Genomic DNA, 18,648 nt, shown 5'->3' on the forward strand with positions numbered 1-18,648 from the left:
CTCTTGGCACACTGCAACCCTAATCAAGACGTTTGATCTTTGATTAACGCAATGATAGGAAGTCCCTTCGCTAGGTATAATATACTACCACTGAAAGTCCGCCCCTCTCCTACCTCCCATTTGACCCGATTTGTTTAATCTCTCCACCTAATCCTAGGCTTTAGGTACGTTAGGTAAGTCATCCGCGGCGGCTTGCGCATCCGAGTGTGAGTGATGATGATGATGACCATGTTCTTTCTTATCCTTTCCCTTTTTCTTGCTCTCTTTCTTTGCAGCTGCCTCGGCGACTAATTGTTCGAAAGCCATGTAATCGCCTTCTTCTTCTGGGTTACGTTGAGCCTAAAGTTTTGTTAGTTGTAGCTCGAATATTGTGGACACAGGGAATGGGAAAGATATACCTTGGAGTATATTTCACCGGAAATAACGAGAGCTTGAGCACGCTCAAGTCTTTTCGCCATGGGAACTTTCTTGTCATTGAGAATCTCATCACAGACATCCCTGAGAACACCTTGAATCTCAAATTTACTTCCACGCCATGCGGCTGTGAGGATCTTTCCTGTGACGCGACGCTCATATTCGACTTTCTTCTCGTCAGTCCAGTCCTCGCCACCCCTTTCTTCCATCTTGGCCATTTCCTCCATGGTCATTTGCGCATCGATAGCACTAGAGATCGTGTTCCAGGTCTCCTTTGCGATAGTTCCCTTGTCCTTTAATCTGGAGAAGAAACCGCCAATGCCTAAGAATTTCTGGGATTTGAGCAGTCCGGTAGCCTTTTGAAGATAAGTTTGACCAATCGCATGGAGAATATCCAGACCGAAAGATTCCATCTTGAGATTCTCTACTTCGAGGCGTGTCTTCTCTTGGAAAGCCTTGGTGACATCAGGTCCCTTATCTGTCTCTGTCCATATGCTGATACGATCGATCAGCTTCTTTGCCAATGTGTCGACTCGCTCTTTACGAGCTGCAGTACGTTCTCTCTCATACGCTGCAAGTTCGTCACGTTGGGCCTTGGAAAGACCACCCTTCTTCTTCTCTTTCTTCCTCAACTCTTTCTCCTCTTCTGTGATACCTGCGGCAGCCATTTGGGCCTCTTCTTCAGTTTGGTTCATGATAGCTGGTCGGAGAGGAATCTGTGTGGTACGCCTTGGAGTTGATGTTCCCGATGCGGCAGGGCTGGGGACAGCTGGTGGCTTCTCCGAGTATGCGGGCGAAGGGCTGTCTGGAGTCTCAGACACAGATGCGGAGGGTACATGGGTAGTTTTGCCATCTGTTTCTGTCGCCGGTGGTCCAGCCTTCTCACTTCCTGCAGCCATACTCTCCTGTTTCGCGGCCTCAGTTCCTGGGAATCTATCATCGCATTAGTCAAACCCTCCAAATAATTACATGGCATCGCGATGTCCCTCAGGTTCGCTAGCCATGCCCCGCAGTCTTGATAGAACCAAACTCACTCTTCTTCCTCTTCGGCGCCTTCTTGCATAGTAATATCCATAGTCTTCGTCAAGTCCTTCATCAAAGTAATCTCTCCAATAAGATCCACGAAAGCTTCCCCTCCAAAAATCGTTCCAAAGAACTCTGCCGGGTCCGCAAATCCCTCCCCAGGCTGCGCAGAATCCTTTCCGAATTTATCATATCGTTTGCGCAACTCTTCGTCGCTGAGGACTTGGTATGCTTCGCCAATAGCTTGGAATTTCTCGTGAGCGGTGTCATCGCCGGGGTTCTTATCTGCAGTTACATCAATATCGCACGTCTTGAGAGAATCGCTCAGAAGTACCTACCCGGATGAGTGATAATAGCTAGTTTTCTGTATGCTTTCTTGATTTCTAATTCTGAAGCGTCGGGTTTGACACCGAGGGCCTCATAATATGTGGTGTCAACAACCATCTTCGAGGTCGCTAAGGGGTACTCTAGGGAATGAGGTTATTTGAGCACAACGGTTAGTTGTAATAGGTAGATAGATAGAGTAAGAGAGAAAATAGGATATTCCGCGACCTTAATGATAAGAAAAGTCGGGATGGGATGAATATACAGTGGCTCGTTAGGTTTTTGGTGTAAGGCTGAAATTATTTTCTCGCAATTCAAGAATGGAATGCCGAGATTGTGATAGTATGACGCGAGGCTTTATTGACTGTCAACGAAGCGAAGGCGAGGGTGGCTTATGAGCTTGTGCTGGAGATATTTACAATCACGATTACGAACGATGTCGACGTCTGTCTCTTTTTTCTCTTCTTTTCTCTTCTTACTCTTTTTGAATAATTCTTTAAATAATAATTTGTGTGTTGAGGTACACATTAGCTAGATCTGATGAAGACTTTGTTATTGTTTTCTTTTTATATCAAATTTCCTTATTATCAGGTCATTTGCTGTCAAGTTTCAACCAAGTACCTACCTAAATACCATACCTAGTGTTGTCTCAGTTCCTTTGCATGAAATTTTCGTTCATGGAGGGGCAGCCAAGGATCCATAAAATACAGTATGAAAATACTTAAGATTAAGATTTCATCAATGCACCCACCGAATTAACTTGGGGAAGAAGGAAACGTCATAAAAGAAAGAGGAAATAGGAAATACCGGGTGAATATCATCGCAAAGCATGGATTGGTTGCTCAATATAAAGTTGTGAACATGTTCATCTGTTCCAATGGCATGTATGCGCAACAATTAAGCTGGAGAATCCATGCGGGCGTATGTAGAACCGTTGTGTGAACATGTTTATCTGTTCCAATGGCACGTATTCACAACACTCATGCTGGAGAACCCATACTGGCGTGTATAGCACCGTTGTGTATCATCTTAGCCCCTCTGACAATAATGTCAAAGTGGTTCGTCAGTGATTGTAGCCATATTTTCATATTCTCATCGCATCACAAGCATATATTCGAGGAATCCTAGAAGGTTTGGACAATAATAATAATAAGTATATTTATTTGAAATATAGCGTGGAGATATTGAACCACGTCTTAGAGTAAAGATATACTTCAGATGATGAGACACAGAATCACAATCTCTGCATGTGCCCGCCCACGTTACATGTTACATGTGAGCCCCATCTATTTGGTACCAGCAGCAGCCATTCTCTGGAAACACCCCTTGTACGCCTCGTGAATTTCTGGGACCTCATACCCATACTCGCCCAACTTCTTGACCAATTTAGTAGTATCCAACTTGCAATTACTTCGTCCCGCCTTGATGACCTTGGATTGTTCCTCCAATGTGAAGTTCTTCCATGTGAAATCTGGTCTCACATATTCCTTGAAGAGGGCCAAGACCTCGTTGTGAGAAATGGCTCCTGGGTTGGTAAAGTTGTAGATACCGGTATCTTTGTGCTCGGCCATGAGGATGGAAGCAGGGAGAAGATCGTGAAGAATGGTATTCGAGTTGGGGATATCGACTACACGGTCATATTTGGCAATTTTGGTAACGAAGTTTCGGGGGTGAAGGTCATCACTGACGGGCATTCGAAGTCGGAGGATAAGGGTGTTATTGTATGTCTTCATAACCTGCGCAGTGATTGTTAGCATCTTTTTCCGAAATCTTTGAAGGAATTGCACCAACCTCCTCGACGTGGGCTTTAGTTTCTGAGTAGAATGAGCCAGCAAAGTTGGCTGGATCAGTCTCCAAGAATCCAGGTCCGCCAATCGGATGCTCATCGTTATAGGTATAGATACATCCTGTAGCAAAGACGGTAATATGAATACCCTTCAAGTAGCAAACATCGGTCAAGTTCAACGTTCCGATAACATTGCTTCGAATCGTCTCCTCCTTGTTATCCTCGCACCAATCGACATTGGGGCGTCCAGTGCAGCCAGCACAGTTAAGGACATGTGTTGGCTTGATTTTTTCAATTTCTGCAATGACAGATTCGCGATTTTGCATGCGAACAGTGGTGGTGTAAACTTCCTTTCCCTGACTTTCGAGGAGAGTCTTGAGATGTCCTGGGGAAACTGGGTTAGCACGGTTCAGAAGCTCTTGAATTGGAGTGGGGTGTTAAACATACCAGCAACCCAACCTTCTCCTCCCCAGATCAAAAAGCGGTTTGATGATGACATGTTGAAATTGTTTGAGTTAATTCTAAACAATATTTGTTGAGCAATAATGAAGTAAAGGCGTGGGCAAAGAAGATATAAGGACGGTGAGTGAAAGTAATATGCTACATAAGCATCAAAGGATTAAGGAGGAGGCGTTGAGGCTGGATCTCATGCAAGGAGGGCTCAAAAAGCAACGTGATTGATTGATTGAAATGAATTGATACGAGGATATGAGCTGTAAGGGAGCTGCTTACGAAGTATGTGCCTCCTTATTATCCCTGAACGGTGAGAGTTAGTCTCTAATTGTATCAGATGTGGCAATGAGGGGTCCCTTAGGACAAGTTCGTATAATTAATATCGATGCCATTGTAACTCATGTGTCGTTGAAACGTCCTATTTCCCTAGGCGGAATCTTCCCAAATCCATCGCTTTACTTTCTAGAGTACATATATACATGTGTACATTCAGTTTCACACAATGCATGCAGCAGTAAATAGGGTTCGCTATTGGGCAACTAATTCAACGTTGTGCTGTATGAATTATTTCCAAGAGTTCGTTTTAGATACTATGCAGCCCCTGTGGGCCCCTAATCCATACTTCAATAGCATTAGCCTATCACGTAGACAGCTCCCCACTTACACACATCCCTAGCCTATATTTTATTTCATACCCTGAGTCTGGGCCATTAGGGCAGCGTTGTGTGTTTGGATGGCATAGCAGAGCAGCTATTACATTGTTGCTCACACACAATTTGTTAATATCTTTCGTATTGATCTTGGGTATTGATAACTTTATATGAGTTGGCATGCTTGTCTCCATAACTACTAAGTACAGATTCTTAAACACTGGGCTATCTTTGAGAAATGAATGACCCCCACCAACACGCTTTTAGATGTGCTAGCCTTTATTTTCACCACTAGATCTTGGCTTCATGCCGAAACTAGTCCTTGGTGTCGACCTTAAACGACGAACGCCGGTCTCCCTTCGCCTTTGCGCGAGATACTTCCCAAATTCCCATTTACCAATGAAGGTCGATGCGGTCGAGGGAAACTTGGTTGGTTTTTCAAGGCTCGTCTGCTGTTCTTGATTTTCAAGGCCGGTATCAACCTTTTCTGGTTTATTTGAGGCTGGCGTACATTTCCCAATCTCCCTTGGCGGCGGTGGAGATATTGATCTTTCACGCGAGGATTTTGATATACGTTCTTGCGGTCTGCGCTCTCTCGAGAAGCCCATTTCACGCACGGCACGTGGAGCCTCTCGTTGCACTGGGCTTGCCAACTCACGAGCGTTTATTTGTACTGATGATGGGCCATCCGAAGTCTTTCGCAAACTCCGTGGTGATGCCAGATTTCGGAGAGGCGAGGAACTATTATGAGGAGACGATCCCATATCTGATGAGAATAACAATTGACTTGGGGTTTCAAAAAACCTTCCTGGGGCTTTTCTAGGCTCTTTTGAAGCCCTTGATAGCGCCGCATATGTCACTGGCTGTTTAGATGAAGTTGATTGTGATTTTGACTCTTTAGATGGCAGTAAAAAGTCTTCTGGGGTTCTGTTCCTCAAAATTGTTGTTTCCGAATAAGTCCGCTTCTTCTTTTGCCTCGTTGGCGTGAGTTCTGTATTTCCTGATGATGGCGATCGATCCGAACTTCTCGAGGATTTTCGTGAGGCAAGGTTTTCAAGATGAGTGGAGGCTCTTGACGGTAAAGGGGTATCGGCATTTGCAAAACTAATGAACTCACTCGATTGTTGCCTAACAGAGTCTGCTCTGATGCTCCCGGGACTAATTAACGGCTGCGACGTAGTGCTTCCGTATTTTTCACGCAAGTCTTCAATAATACTATAATCTGGGGATTCGGGCGATAATGCAGCATTGAGGCTTTCTGTGGTGATTATTGGTCCTGTTGTTTTGTCGAAGTGAGTAAAATAGGGATCAGAAATCCCCAATTCATTGTAGAATCTAATTCCGCTCAATCTGTTCCTACTGTTGAGGACATGGTCCATGTACAGAGTATAGAACCAAACAAAATCATCCCATAGTGATTTCCGAGGTTGTCTTGTGGGGGTCCCAAGCCACTCCAGATATACAAGTGCACATATGAACTGTTTCTTATTGCCCTTATAGCGTGGGTAAGTATTAGAATACTTCTCAAAAAGCGAAGTAGGCCGCTGCTTCGACTGGTGGGCATGCCCCGAGCTCAGCCGAGTTCTTTCGGATACAATCGAAGCTCTGGTCATGTTACGACCGCCGAGAGGTGGAGATGATTGACCTAGGGGCAAGTTTTGGTAAGATGTGGAGGTCTGATCAGAGATTACTGTATCATGTAAATCTGTCTCAAATCCATGGTGACTCGTTTGGGAATCTTCTGGAAATGCCACAATTTTTGTTCCTTCGGTATTGTTGCCCATTAAACCAGGATCTACTGTTGGTGATCGCCTTTGTAGAACCTCTCGTATCTCACGCCTGTTCGCTCTTACCATTTCGTTTCTGTCTTTACAAGGGGTTTCCTCTTGACTGAAACCTAGAGCCTGCTGTAGAGCTAGAGGATCCGTAATTTTCTGCCGCTTGAAAGGACGTTCCCCATCGTGTCCTTGCTCTGGAGAACTTCGACTTAATGGTAGAAAGCTTATGGAAGGGCTCGCACTGGGAGAGTGCAAAGCTTCAGAAGTAGCCCCATCAAGATTGGGAATTGGCATAGATTGGCAATACAAAGTCCTTGGTATGGTCGGATAAACTATATGATCATTGGACTTTGATGATATTTGCTGTTCACGAGATTGTTGAACTTTAGAGCTCTTTGGCTCTTTTTTGTCTCGAGGCGTCTCACCGATTGTGTCAAACACCTGAGGAGTTACTTTCGGTAATTGGAGTAACTGAAATCGCCCGGATTCAGGGATAAGTAAACTATCTTCGACCGCTTCGTTTTGTGGGCTATCATAAGTCCCAGGAATCACAGAGTCTGATGTCAATTCTGCGTTCGCCCGTTTGTTGTGATTTGGAGTCTTTTCGACCTGTACTTCGGACTTACGCTGCGCGGTTTCGAGCTGACGCTGTGGAAATCGTGGGTGATCATCTTCAGGTGATTTACGACTCTGGATTCCGTTTACTGCGTCAGCAGAAACAGGTGAGTTTTCACCCTGAATTTCGTCGCCCAGGACATGCGGAATATCCAATTCCAACTCCTCGTCATCCGAAACGCTATTAGCTGGGTATTGGACCGATACTGTAGATGCTTTGTCCTTGATAACACAAGTCACCTTGCTTTCTGTGACATTTGGTGAAGATTGCGGGATGGCCTCTTGACAAGCCTCTGAGAGTGGCACATCAGAACTATCGGAACTATGCGTTCCATCACCACTCTCAAAAGTTGGAGAATTCTCTGGGCCTGCAACTTGCTCGACGTTATCGTCTTGCCCAACCACTTGTCTAGGCTTTGAGCTGTGTTCTGAACTAGGGCAACTAACTTCCATTGCATCACTCAACTTGCTTTCTGTGCTGTCTGGATCCTCGTCTTCGCCATATGTTATTGGTGAGTGTGTACGATCTCGATTTAAACTTTGATGGGAGGTGTGATTTTCCTCCATCGCCTGTCTGGGTCTTGAGTTTCGTTCTGGACTAGGACAACTAACTTCCGTCATATCACTTGAGTCGCTATCCGACTGATGACCCTCATCACTATCAAACACAGTTTTAGACTGCGGATCTTCAGGGCTATATTCAAGTTCTTCAGTTCCTTTCGAGCGGTGAAGGGCAGCGGGACTATCCTTACAATGGTCCCTATCTTCTGTCTCAATAGTGACCTGGCTCGAGTCTGCTTTGGAGGCCTGACTGCTCTGTACCACATTATTAGGAGTAGCTGAAACTCGTGCAGCGAGTAATTCCTCGTAAAAAGCTAGTTGAGATTTTAGGATAGCTGGGGGTAGGTTTGGTGCGGATCTATGATCATCCGGTATTGAGACAATCGAGTCCGGACGCTTGCACCAATCGTTCTGTTCTCTTGAAATACGACCATAAGGATGTGGGATACATGGCAGACTTTTCTGTAATTGTAAAGGCTCATTAATTAGAGAATTATTATGAAATTTCCCGCTGGAAGATTCCATAGCCTCAAGCGTCGCATTGTTTGCGTTGGGCCTCCCATCTCTTAGCATCATATTATTACCAGTTCTTTGTTCATCTATGGAAGGCGTGGAAGTCTGTTGAACCTGTAAATTGTTTATGTGTCTCGTTTCATCACCTCTTTCCAGATTGGTGGAAACAAGACTTGATTTAGGGGAAAGTGGTTGTGCTGACCCCGAAACATCAGCCGAGTCAAGTGGTTGTCCTGATTCACCGACATGAGGACTATCAGCTGTGATTTGGATGGCCGTAGGTTTCTGAAGAATTGCTAGGAGATCATTATTCGAAGCGCACAGCTTTGGTCGATGCAGATCAGAAAGAATACTCTTTTCTCTTCTGGATTCTGAAATGCTTGCGGGATCCTGTGTCGCAAGCATAGCAGACTGTGAAGGTGTTGAGGTATTTTGGGATTCGAGGTCGAAATTTTGTTGAACAGTGTACCCACGATTCTCAACATCCAGGAACTCTTTTATTGCATCCAATTTATTATCAATAATTTCCCCAATGTCTACAGCACGTGCTGAGCCAGAAACATCTTGTGGCCCTTTGGGCTTAAATCTTGGGATTTCCAGGTATAACCTGATTGGTGGCTCTACTGTAATATTAAAGTCACACACCCGAAGTTGAAGTTAGTACTCCTAGGAACTTGTCATAGACTGGCGAGGTCATCATACCAATTGCAACTTCTCCGCTGCTAAAGTTTCTCCAATAAACTCCTCCAGTGTCCATTTGTGCTTCTCCAAATAGCGATCCAGGAAGTCTTGTTGGAATATTGCTGTGATCTTGGTGGTACCATCAGATACGATCATAGACTGCGTTGAATCCTTCGCCTTGCTGTTCTATAGATGTGTCAATAGACAGAACTATTGAAAAAAGGTTCAAACGAATGACCCACACTAATCAAATGAATCAACCCGGGCTTTTCGAGCTTGATGAAGAGTCTTTCCTGCTCGTAAGAGAATTGTTCGTGAGACTTGCTCGCATTTTCATGTTCAACACGTGTTAATTTCAGCCAAATCAGTGCTTCTTTCAAAGATTGTTCGATATTTTGGGCAAGCCAGCTTCGTAGGAGAGTCATGACGAAGTTGATTGCTGTAGATTAGTTGAGATCTCCAGTGTTATAATATCCCATTCGCATATGAATTTGTGAGTCTTAATTTATAATCTTACAAACTCATAGACACAAAGACTCAGTAGTATCATAACATGTTGTTGAATTACCCAGGTAGACTTTCTGGAAATTGGAAATGAACGTTATGGTAGCGACGATAGTACAAGTGCGCAGTCAATGTTCATAGCATTGAGATTGTTTAATGTGGTAAATGGTCTGAGTAGGGTCGAGTTGAGTCGAGTTGACCTAATATAATAATCTGGAAGACGCGTTCGCGATATCAATTTACGATAGTGTGGAGTACTAGGCTAGCTCGAGGCTAGGCAAGAAGGAGCATAATGTGGCGTTGGAAGGGTGCGTGGAGTGTGTGGCTGATGATGATCGGAACGCCAATGTTCCGTCACAGAACCTTATCTAATAGCATGATGATGATGATGATATCTACCCTCCTGTACGACGTAGAGCAGAAAACCGGGACATTTGGAAATACACTTTTCTTAATAATATTCGATATCAATTCATGCAATCATTATTTTGGTTCAAAAATCAAATAAACACATCCATAACCCTCTTAATTACGATCATAATGTATATATTTGTATTGCTGTAAGATATCTACTCGGTATCAAGGTGAGAGTATCCATGTCCAATGCATGATTATGATTTTATTTGAGTGTTTGAGCGATTTTGTGGACCGCTTTTTCTCGATCATATGAAGCTGCCCGTGCTACCCTACCATCTATTAGGTGTGAGCTGCTTGTATGAGGGGAAATTCCAGTACTGGTATCCTCATAACGCTTTTCAAATAATGTACATTCGTTTCTATCGATCCTTCCCAAAATGCAGCTTACTCTTCGACTCATAAAGCGAAAACAAATCCTGCTGTAGATTATTCAATAATACAAGTAAATGGTTATTGTCATAAGAAATGCTGCCACCACTTTCCAGTTAGTGATTCTATCAAGGGCGTTCATCTCATCTGGCTGACCATTCATCCATCCAGCCAAAGAGCAATCTGCACATTTCGTTCCGCAAGACAACCTATCTAAATTTACAAATCAACTTCATGACATGATTACGCAAACTCAAAGCGGTCTAAGCTGTCGCACAACTTTGGTTTATCGAGCACAATATATGATCCGCTCTTGACAGGAGGGCATCGGTTTGCTAAGAACCAAGAGCTCTGAGTTCGCCCTCAAAGTTTCAACAGGCTAAAATAAGAGGTTACTAGCGTGTGTACGGAAAGAAGATGTCATCTCATGGATCCCCGAAACCTTCTGTGATGGCGCCGCTATTGATTCCACTAGGAGCGCGATCTCGTCGAGGATCGTTGGTATCACTTCCTGGGGCCACCACCGTCGATAAGGAACAGCTGGCACAAGCTCTTGATAAAATACATAGTACTGCCTGTCAGTCGGAGACTCTTACCACATTCAACGAGTTTGCTGCTCCGCCTCCATCCTCCTCGAACCCTGAAAGTAAAGGCCTAGCTGGGGATATTATGCAAAATGGTTTGAGTGGTCTATACAGTCGGTTCAAAGGCGCAGTTGGAGTAGGAAAGGATAGAGCAGGAAGTATCTCCGTGAAAGGTGACAATGAGAGCTTCGACACGATTTCAATCAAGAGTCAGAATGCTTCGAACATTACTCCGGGTTCAAAAGGGTCTGCCGGTCTTGCGCGTGAGGATTCGGGCATTACTGCTTCACCCATCCAACTTTCAACGACATCTTCACAACTTCAGTCCCCGTCTGTATCTTCCTTCATGGGGAATTCGTCTGAGATGCAGTCACATGCTATCAAACCGCCAAAGGCCTCGCTCTCGTCAGCACCCTTAACCTCAAAATCGTCAGCCAGGCCTCCTCTCAATCCAATGGTCAAGAACGCATCATCTTCAGCTATTGTCCCTACCGTTGCACCTGTCAACGCGGTTGCATTCAAAGAGGGGGAGAAGGATCGGCTGGGAAGTTCGGACGGAAATGTTACAGATAAAGTAAATAAAAAAGGTGCTGCAGACAGATCCGAACCAGCTTCAGCGTCAGATTACACTCACCCTAACACGTTTGGGTCAGCTAGCGCATCCGAAAGTAGACGTTTTCCAGGCCATCCTTCGGGCTTAGACGATTCAGAGTCTTTTGATTTTGAGCCCTCGAAAAGCGAATCCGCTGGACGAATGTCGCTAGGCAATTTAGATTCCAAAAAGGATTCCCAGGAGATAAACTTTCGTGCTAGTGATGGCAGCGCCACAGGAAGAGCCAAGTCTTTGAGTAACCCTAAAACAGCTTCGTCTGCACTTTCTTCCATAAAGACTTCAGATCCAAGACCGAATGTAACACCGCGTCTCTTCATCCCAGAAACTGCCAGGCGAAGTCCTGCTGTCGAACGTATAACTCAGTCACATCTTCCTGGCTATCAAGCATCACGTGCCTCTTCGACAGACCGCAGTACCGCGGAAGCTAGCCCTGTCCATACGTCTGCACATAACCATGTACGGCATGATTCTTTTGGTACAGATGAGCGTTCTTCGCGTACTTACTCTGGTAGAGCTCGCATACCCGGCACTACTACAAATGGAGGCAATGCAGAAGTAGTCAGCGCTCGCTTAGAACAAATGAGAAAGCAAGTTCTCAGTAAGGAATTTTGGATGGCTGATGACATCTGCAAAGAATGTTTCTTATGCGGCGATCCTTTCACTGCCTTTCGCAGAAAGCATCATTGCCGAACTTGCGGCTGTATCTTTGACTCAAAATGCACACAGACTATTTCAGGTCAAAGATTTGGTGTTCAGGGTTCACTTCGGATGTGTACAACTTGCCTCGATATCATAAACAGGCGCCACGATAGTAGCGGCTCTGACGACTCGGATGACGAATCAGGCTTGCCGACTTTCTTCCATTCTCAACAGGCCAAGTTTGACTCCTCTACATCAACTAAAATAGATCTGCCGGAGAGTTCAAGTGATTCAGTGAAGATAGGAGACGAATCTAGACCTCTTGCAACCCCAATGATGGCCATACCTGCCACACGACGAATTGGAGATTCTTCTAACAGGCGCTCCGCCATTCTAGAGATAGATGCACCGCAACTGAGTCGCCCAAGCTCATCCAGATCATTGAAAGCCTTGTCTACTGCTGCGAGACCTTCATCTTCTAGCCATAGGCGGCATCAGTCAAAACACAATTTTCTTGGTCGTTTCAAAACTCCTGCCGGAGATAGAGCACCATTTCATCGTGGACTAACCGATGATATTGGAAAAGGGACACGTCTACCAGCCTTCCATGACGATAATATTATTGATCCAGATTTGGCACCATATATGTCGGATGAAGGCTCAAGCGCCGATGAACAGATGAGTATTTTTGCTACTTTGAATAATGGTAACACTACAACTTCTCCTTTCGAAAATGACAGAGTGGGTTTTGGCTCTTTGCTGAACGCTACCAAAAGACATAGGGCTAGAACTGGCGATAAAAGTGTCAGTGGAATCAGTTTTACAAGTCGAGGCTTAGAAGATGCTAGTGCAACTGTGGGAGCTTTCACACGTCCGAATCGTCGTCGTAATCTAAGCGTTGCTAGTAATACTTTACACCATACTCGGCCCTCGCCAAGACAGATGAAACCGACAGGCTTAGCGAAGGGGTATGGGAATGTGAATGAAGATGTTGCTACACCGGAACACTTATCAGATGTGCCCACACCGGCAGGCATGTCTTCAAAAATGACTCGAAGTGCATCAATGCGAGATGCTAAAGCTCCTGCTATAGAGCTAAATAATGCTAGTTTACATCATGTCCGGCGGCTACTACATCAATTACTAGAAGACGCAGACGTTCCAAACGTTGCTTCTTGGGAGAAGGCCCTGATACCTATTCTTCTTCAGTGCACGGATGATGTAAATCCAGACGTTCGGCGCGGTGATGATATAGATATTCGTCATTATGTCAAATTAAAGAAGATTCCTGGTGGGAAACCAGGCGACACTTCATATGTATCCGGCGTCGTATTTACCAAGAACCTGGCCTTGAAAAGTATGCCTAGAAGTATTTCGAATCCCCGCATTGTTATTGTATCATTTCCAATTGAATATCAACGCCACCAATCGTCTTTCATGAGTCTGGAGCCTGTTATCGCGCAAGAGAAAGAATTTTTGAGAAACATGGTGAATCGAATCGCATCTCTGCGTCCCCAGCTTCTTCTGGTTCAGAAGCATATTTCCGGGCTTGCTTTGCAATATCTCGCCGAGGCAAACATCGCCGTTATCTACAATGTTAAACCCTCGGTAATAGAAGCGGTTTCAAGATGTGCTCAGACAGAGGTCATTTCGTCTATCGATATGGTAGCTCTGAAGCCAGTACACATAGGCAAGAGTTCTGGTTTTGATGTGAAAACTTACGTCCATGGAGATATTCCGGGAAGAAAGAAGACTTACATATACTTATCTGGGTGCCCAAAAGAGCTAGGATGTACCATCGCTCTCCGGGGTGCTAGCATGCCTGTACTTGCCAAAATGAAGCAGATCACTGAATTTATGGTATACGTGGTTTACAATTTGAAGCTTGAAACATGCCTAATGAGGGATGAATTTGTCTTGATCCCGTCGGTAGCAGAAACTGGCAATCTCTCCCCTGCAAGACAAAACGGACAAACTTCGAAATCCATAGGATTGGATGCTATGCCTCAACAAGACACAGTTGTGGCCGCGAGCAATGTATTGCAGGCTGCTACTGAGTCGAACAAAATCAAAGGCCCTTCTCAAGATGCGCTCGGCAACAATGAAGGCATACCCACTAATAAAGTTCTCATTAACCCTGAATCTACTACTGAGGCTCAGACGGCCACATTGGCTGAACAAAAGCCGGAAGTGTCGAGAATGATTTCTGCACATGAGTCACATGCTCACTCTTCCCATGACGATCACCTGCCAGAAGATGTACCTATGCCAACCTTTTATAGCGATATGGTAGCCAAGCACCAAACTAAAATTCTATCTGCCTCTCCGTTTGTGAAGTTTATGCAACCGTATCTATTGGTTAGAGCGAGAGAGCAGGAGCGAAGACTTGTTTATTTGAAAAGACTTCGTGACCAAGACATGTTTGAAGAGCAGACCGAAACAGAAAAATCGAAGCCGCAGAAGTTCCAGCTCATAAAGCCCGACATGGTTCACGAGAGTATTAAAAATGCACCTAGGCAAATCATGGAGGTCCTGCATGCTGTACATGATGCCGAGTATGATAAGGCTTTGCACAATTACCAGACACAGACTCGGCAATGGGAGAATTACATTCAAGGGAATCTCAACCTGTTTGATCCGTATGAACACCAAAATATCACTGTGCTATACACAGTCGTCTGCACGGAAACTTCAATCCCTTGTGCTGGACCCGATCTTCTTACACTCGCATTCTATACTGAGCACGAAATATCAGCAGAAATCGATCCCGATTGTACACTGGGCCAGTATGTAGAGGATCTGTGCTTGACGATCAACACCACCTGTACGTTTAATGGCTGCGATCGTAAGATGTCGGAGCACCATCGAACTTATGTTCATGGCGAAGCACGCATAACTGTGTTTGTTGAAAGATCGCCTTGTAAGATCAAAGGACTTCAGGATTCCATTTTGATGTGGAGCTATTGCAAAAAATGTCAGAAGGAAACTCAGGTTATGCCCATGTCTGAGAGTACATGGAAATACTCTTTCGGCAAGTATTTAGAACTGTCTTTTTGGAGCAGCGACTTGCATCTCAGGGCAGGGTTCTGTCCTCATGATTTGCATCGTGATCATTTGCGATATTTTGGCTTCCGCAACGTAGCCATTAGAATCCACTACGATCCCATCGACCTTCTTGAAATTGTTGTACCTCGAACAAGAATTACCTGGAAAGTAGACAATGATTTGAGGTTGAAAAACGAACTTTTTACAAAAATAGAAGAGCGGTGGAACAGGTTCATGACATCGGTAGTTTCGAGGATCAAAGGAATTAACATTGATAGCGTGGCACCCGAAAAGGCGGAAGCATGTAAAGCCGAAATAGAGCGCTTAACGAAACGTGCGCAAGAAGAACACACTGCGTTGCTACGTAAGTTACAGGATAAATACATGGAATCGAAATACTATGAAATCATCCCACTAAATAGAGCTGTAAGAGCTATGCAAGAGAAGGTTGCGGAGTGGGACGACGCCTTCCAGGATTTTGATGGAAACTTCTTTCCCTCAGAAAAGGACATTCGCCGCCTTGCTGCGATACAACTCAAGAGGATGTTTATGGATCGTGACGAATCTCAAACTTCATTAGCGTCTGTAGAGACGAATGAACCATTGTCTGATGTCGAAGAGAAATCCGTAATTCAAGCACCCACGGAAACCGCAACCGATCCAAGTCAGGATACAGAAGAATTGCCGGAGGATCAGCTAACAAGAGTCGAAGACACTTCAGTTCCAGATCTGGTAGCGGGTGATTCGCAACCTTTCGATGGAACCCAACTGTCTACATCAGAAGATCCAATTCAAACGCCTCGGGATGAGGGAGTCGAACATCTTGATCTCGCTATTCCAGAAACCGTAGATCAACAACTTGCTTCGGACATTTTGACACCGACAGATACATCTGACTTCCTCACATCTAGTCCATCTGAAATGGAGAGTTCCCCGGATGTAGAAATACCCACAACACCTTTAGAAGCGACTTTATCCGAGAAAATTGAGAGACTACGAAGGGCAAACCAATCACATTCTGGCGAGCAGGGGCAATTACAAACAGAGACTTCGGGAATCCCAAGACCAACGGAACGTACAACCTCGCGCCGCAGCGGTGCTTCGCCTCCTCTTAATCGTACTCAGTCCCAGCCTGCAAATACCTTACGTCGCATGCAGCCAATTTCTAGTAAGGCATATCATCGTCTAGGAGATGCGCGCAAGTCTAGTGATACTCAGATCCCATTGCTTGAACCTTTGAAGCCATCTACCACAGAGCCGGTAAGACCCACCGACAAAAGACTTTCGGAAAGATTGGGCTTGGGATCACTCAAACAGAATCGCAAGGCGGGACACTCCCTAATTCCAAGGTCTGTGCAAGGTAAACGAAAGGAATCCAAAGTTACAACGCTAGCAAAGCACTTTGAGCAGTTAAGTAGAGAGTTTGAGAAAGAACGTCTACGCGACAGGAGACGAATGGCAGCGAAAGTCACTCAATCAAGAGCTTTCCCCAAGGCATCTTCTAAGCCGATAGTCGAAATTTACAAGGATATCAACGAAGCTGTCGAGGAGCGCGGACCCCCCGACGAGATTTCTCTAGACGCCGAACCCTCGCGAGTCAGTACAGAATCTACTGGCATGACTGAAGGGCTCGCCGATCTTAATATGGAGCCTCCTAGTAGCGAGACTCAGCCAAATTCGCCGAATGACACTTCTGCCGCCACTGAAGGCGCTGTTGCCGATATTGAAGCGGATGACAGTCATCAAAACTTTAGTCAGACTGGTTCAGATGACGAAGGAGCTGTTAGCGATGCAGACCATTCCTTGATTGGTGACCTTTTGCAAGGTGCGGAGGAGTTAGCTGAATCGCTTCGTGGGGGCAAGCCAAATGTCGACCTTCCGCTGGAGATACCAAAGCATGAGAAGTCTAGTCTCATGAAAATGTTAACTAATTTCTGGGCGGAGAGATCTGCCAGTGGTTGGACCCAGCTTGAGTATCCCATTAATGCTGGCGAGCATATATTTGTCGATTCTGATGTTATCATTAGAGAGGATGAACCGAGCTCGTTGATAGCTTTTACGTTGTCATCGGAACATTATCTAGCTAAGTTAGATGATCTTCGACAACAAGGTCCAGTATGCGCAAAAGCCCAAGAACATGATTCTATACCTTTAGACGGTACGCCAGACATATGCGAAGATGGTATCAATCAAGCAGAAGTCGAAACTTCATTATTGCGTGCCACTGGTACTCATCTTGCGTACTCGTTCGTCGATTCCTCGGCAAGAATGCAATGCAAAATTTTCTTTGCGGAACAATTTGATGCTGTGCGAAGAAAGTGCGGAGTAGCAGATCGAATTGTAGAATCTTTATCTCGGTGCTTGAAATGGGATTCTAAAGGAGGAAAGACTAAATCCGTATTCTTGAAAACACTCGATGACAGGCTGGTCTTGAAACAGCTATCCCCCATTGAAACTCAGGCATTCCTCAAATTTGCGCCAGCTTATTTCAATATCATTTCCGAGGCGCTGTTTCATGAATTACCTACGGCCATTGCGAAAATGCTTGGTTTCTTTCAGATTGTTATCAAGAATCCAGCTACGGGCACGGAAATCAAGTGGGATGTGTTGGTAATGGAAAATCTTTTCTATGACCGTTCGCCTACACGTATTTTTGATTTGAAGGGATCCATGCGAAACAGAAAGATTCAGTCTACAGGGGAGCAGAATGAGGTGCTTCTGGATGAGAACATGGTTGAATTTATTTACGAGTCTCCTTTATTTGCACGTGAAGTAAGTAAAGTAAGAGCAATGCAAAGTCCATGTCACTGATTTGTGTAAAGCATTCTAAGAAGCTTCTTCGATCTGCCATCTTCAATGACACTCTCTTCCTTCAACGAAACGATGTAATGGATTACTCGCTGATGGTAGCTGTGGATGAGGTGAGTGTTACCAAGCAAATACGGATTTAACATACACTTACATGATAAAGGCACGAAAAGAACTTGTCGTCGGGATCATTGACGTGGTCCGTACTTACACCTGGGATAAGAAGTTAGAATCGTGGATCAAAGGTACTGTTTCATCCAAACATAAACCTTGTCATTTCATGCTAACGAATACGTCCAGACCGTGGTTTCGCGGGTGGTGGCCGTAATCGACCTACCGTCACGTCGCCTAAGGTCCGTTCAATTCTCCTTTCCAATTATAAGTTACGTAGTCTTAACAAGCAAGCAGGAATATAAAAGCCGTTTCAGAGAAGCAATGAACAGATACATCCTCCAAGGTACCAATATTTCCCTCCCCTGGCGATCTTATGTTTGCTAATGAGAAAAAATAGCCCCCAATAGTTGGCACCAGCCTCTGGATGGAAGACCGAGAAGAGACTCAAGGCAGATGGGGCAAGAAGCAAGAACACCAGTCCTGTGACATGCGATGGGGACGATGCAAGTGAAATAGATGCTTGGCATAACATAAAGCAGAGCTTGCGTTGGGAGATGTAACATACTGAACTGGGCATTGGGCAATTAAACGGGGGACTACGAAGAACCAGTCCCATTACATGTTAGATTGGGGAGGCGAAGACTTGAGATGTGGCTATGTATCTTATGCTAACTATAGATAAGAATATAATACAAGAAATCCCATTGAATCAAGATTCAAATTCGGTCTTCAATTATGCAACAGAAATCCAACGGGA

The 18,648-nt window shown here is 44.9% G+C and overlaps 4 protein-coding genes across 4 annotated transcripts; 1 reads left to right on the top strand and 3 right to left on the bottom strand.

The window, feature by feature from the left end:
- Positions 1–153: 153 nt before the first annotated feature.
- EAE97_007205 (uncharacterized protein) lies at positions 154–1,881 on the bottom strand (the record flags this gene model as incomplete). The annotated part of the gene is made up of 4 exons (XM_038877719.1): positions 154–339; positions 399–1,347; positions 1,449–1,722; positions 1,776–1,881. 4 exons carry the CDS (start codon positions 1,879–1,881, stop codon positions 154–156), a joined length of 1,515 nt encoding a protein of 504 aa, XP_038731204.1.
- A 1,166-nt stretch (positions 1,882–3,047) lies between these two features.
- EAE97_007206 (uncharacterized protein) lies at positions 3,048–4,046 on the bottom strand (the record flags this gene model as incomplete). The annotated part of the gene is made up of 3 exons (XM_038877720.1): positions 3,048–3,497; positions 3,553–3,932; positions 3,995–4,046. 3 exons carry the CDS (start codon positions 4,044–4,046, stop codon positions 3,048–3,050), a joined length of 882 nt encoding a protein of 293 aa, XP_038731205.1.
- Positions 4,047–4,922: 876 nt separating this feature from the next.
- On the bottom strand, positions 4,923–9,569 carry EAE97_007207 (uncharacterized protein; the record flags this gene model as incomplete). Its single annotated transcript, XM_038877721.1, has 3 exons — positions 9,041–9,569; positions 8,820–8,984; positions 4,923–8,735 (listed from the first exon to the last, which is right to left on the bottom strand). Exons 1-3 carry the CDS (start codon positions 9,221–9,223, stop codon positions 4,923–4,925), a joined length of 4,161 nt encoding a protein of 1,386 aa, XP_038731206.1. The 5' UTR covers positions 9,224–9,569.
- Positions 9,570–10,505: 936 nt separating this feature from the next.
- Positions 10,506–18,634, top strand: EAE97_007208 (uncharacterized protein; the record flags this gene model as incomplete). The annotated part of the gene is made up of 6 exons (XM_038877722.1): positions 10,506–17,741; positions 17,792–17,890; positions 17,941–18,022; positions 18,078–18,130; positions 18,186–18,234; positions 18,289–18,634. The coding sequence occupies 6 exons, from the start codon at positions 10,506–10,508 to the stop codon at positions 18,375–18,377; spliced, it is 7,608 nt and encodes a 2,535-aa protein (XP_038731207.1). The 3' UTR covers positions 18,378–18,634.
- Positions 18,635–18,648: the final 14 nt, after the last annotated feature.

Source organism: Botrytis byssoidea (genome assembly GCF_014898295.1).
Source record: "Botrytis byssoidea strain MUCL 94 chromosome Unknown BBYS_014, whole genome shotgun sequence".
Lineage (NCBI taxonomy): Eukaryota > Fungi > Ascomycota > Leotiomycetes > Helotiales > Sclerotiniaceae > Botrytis > Botrytis byssoidea.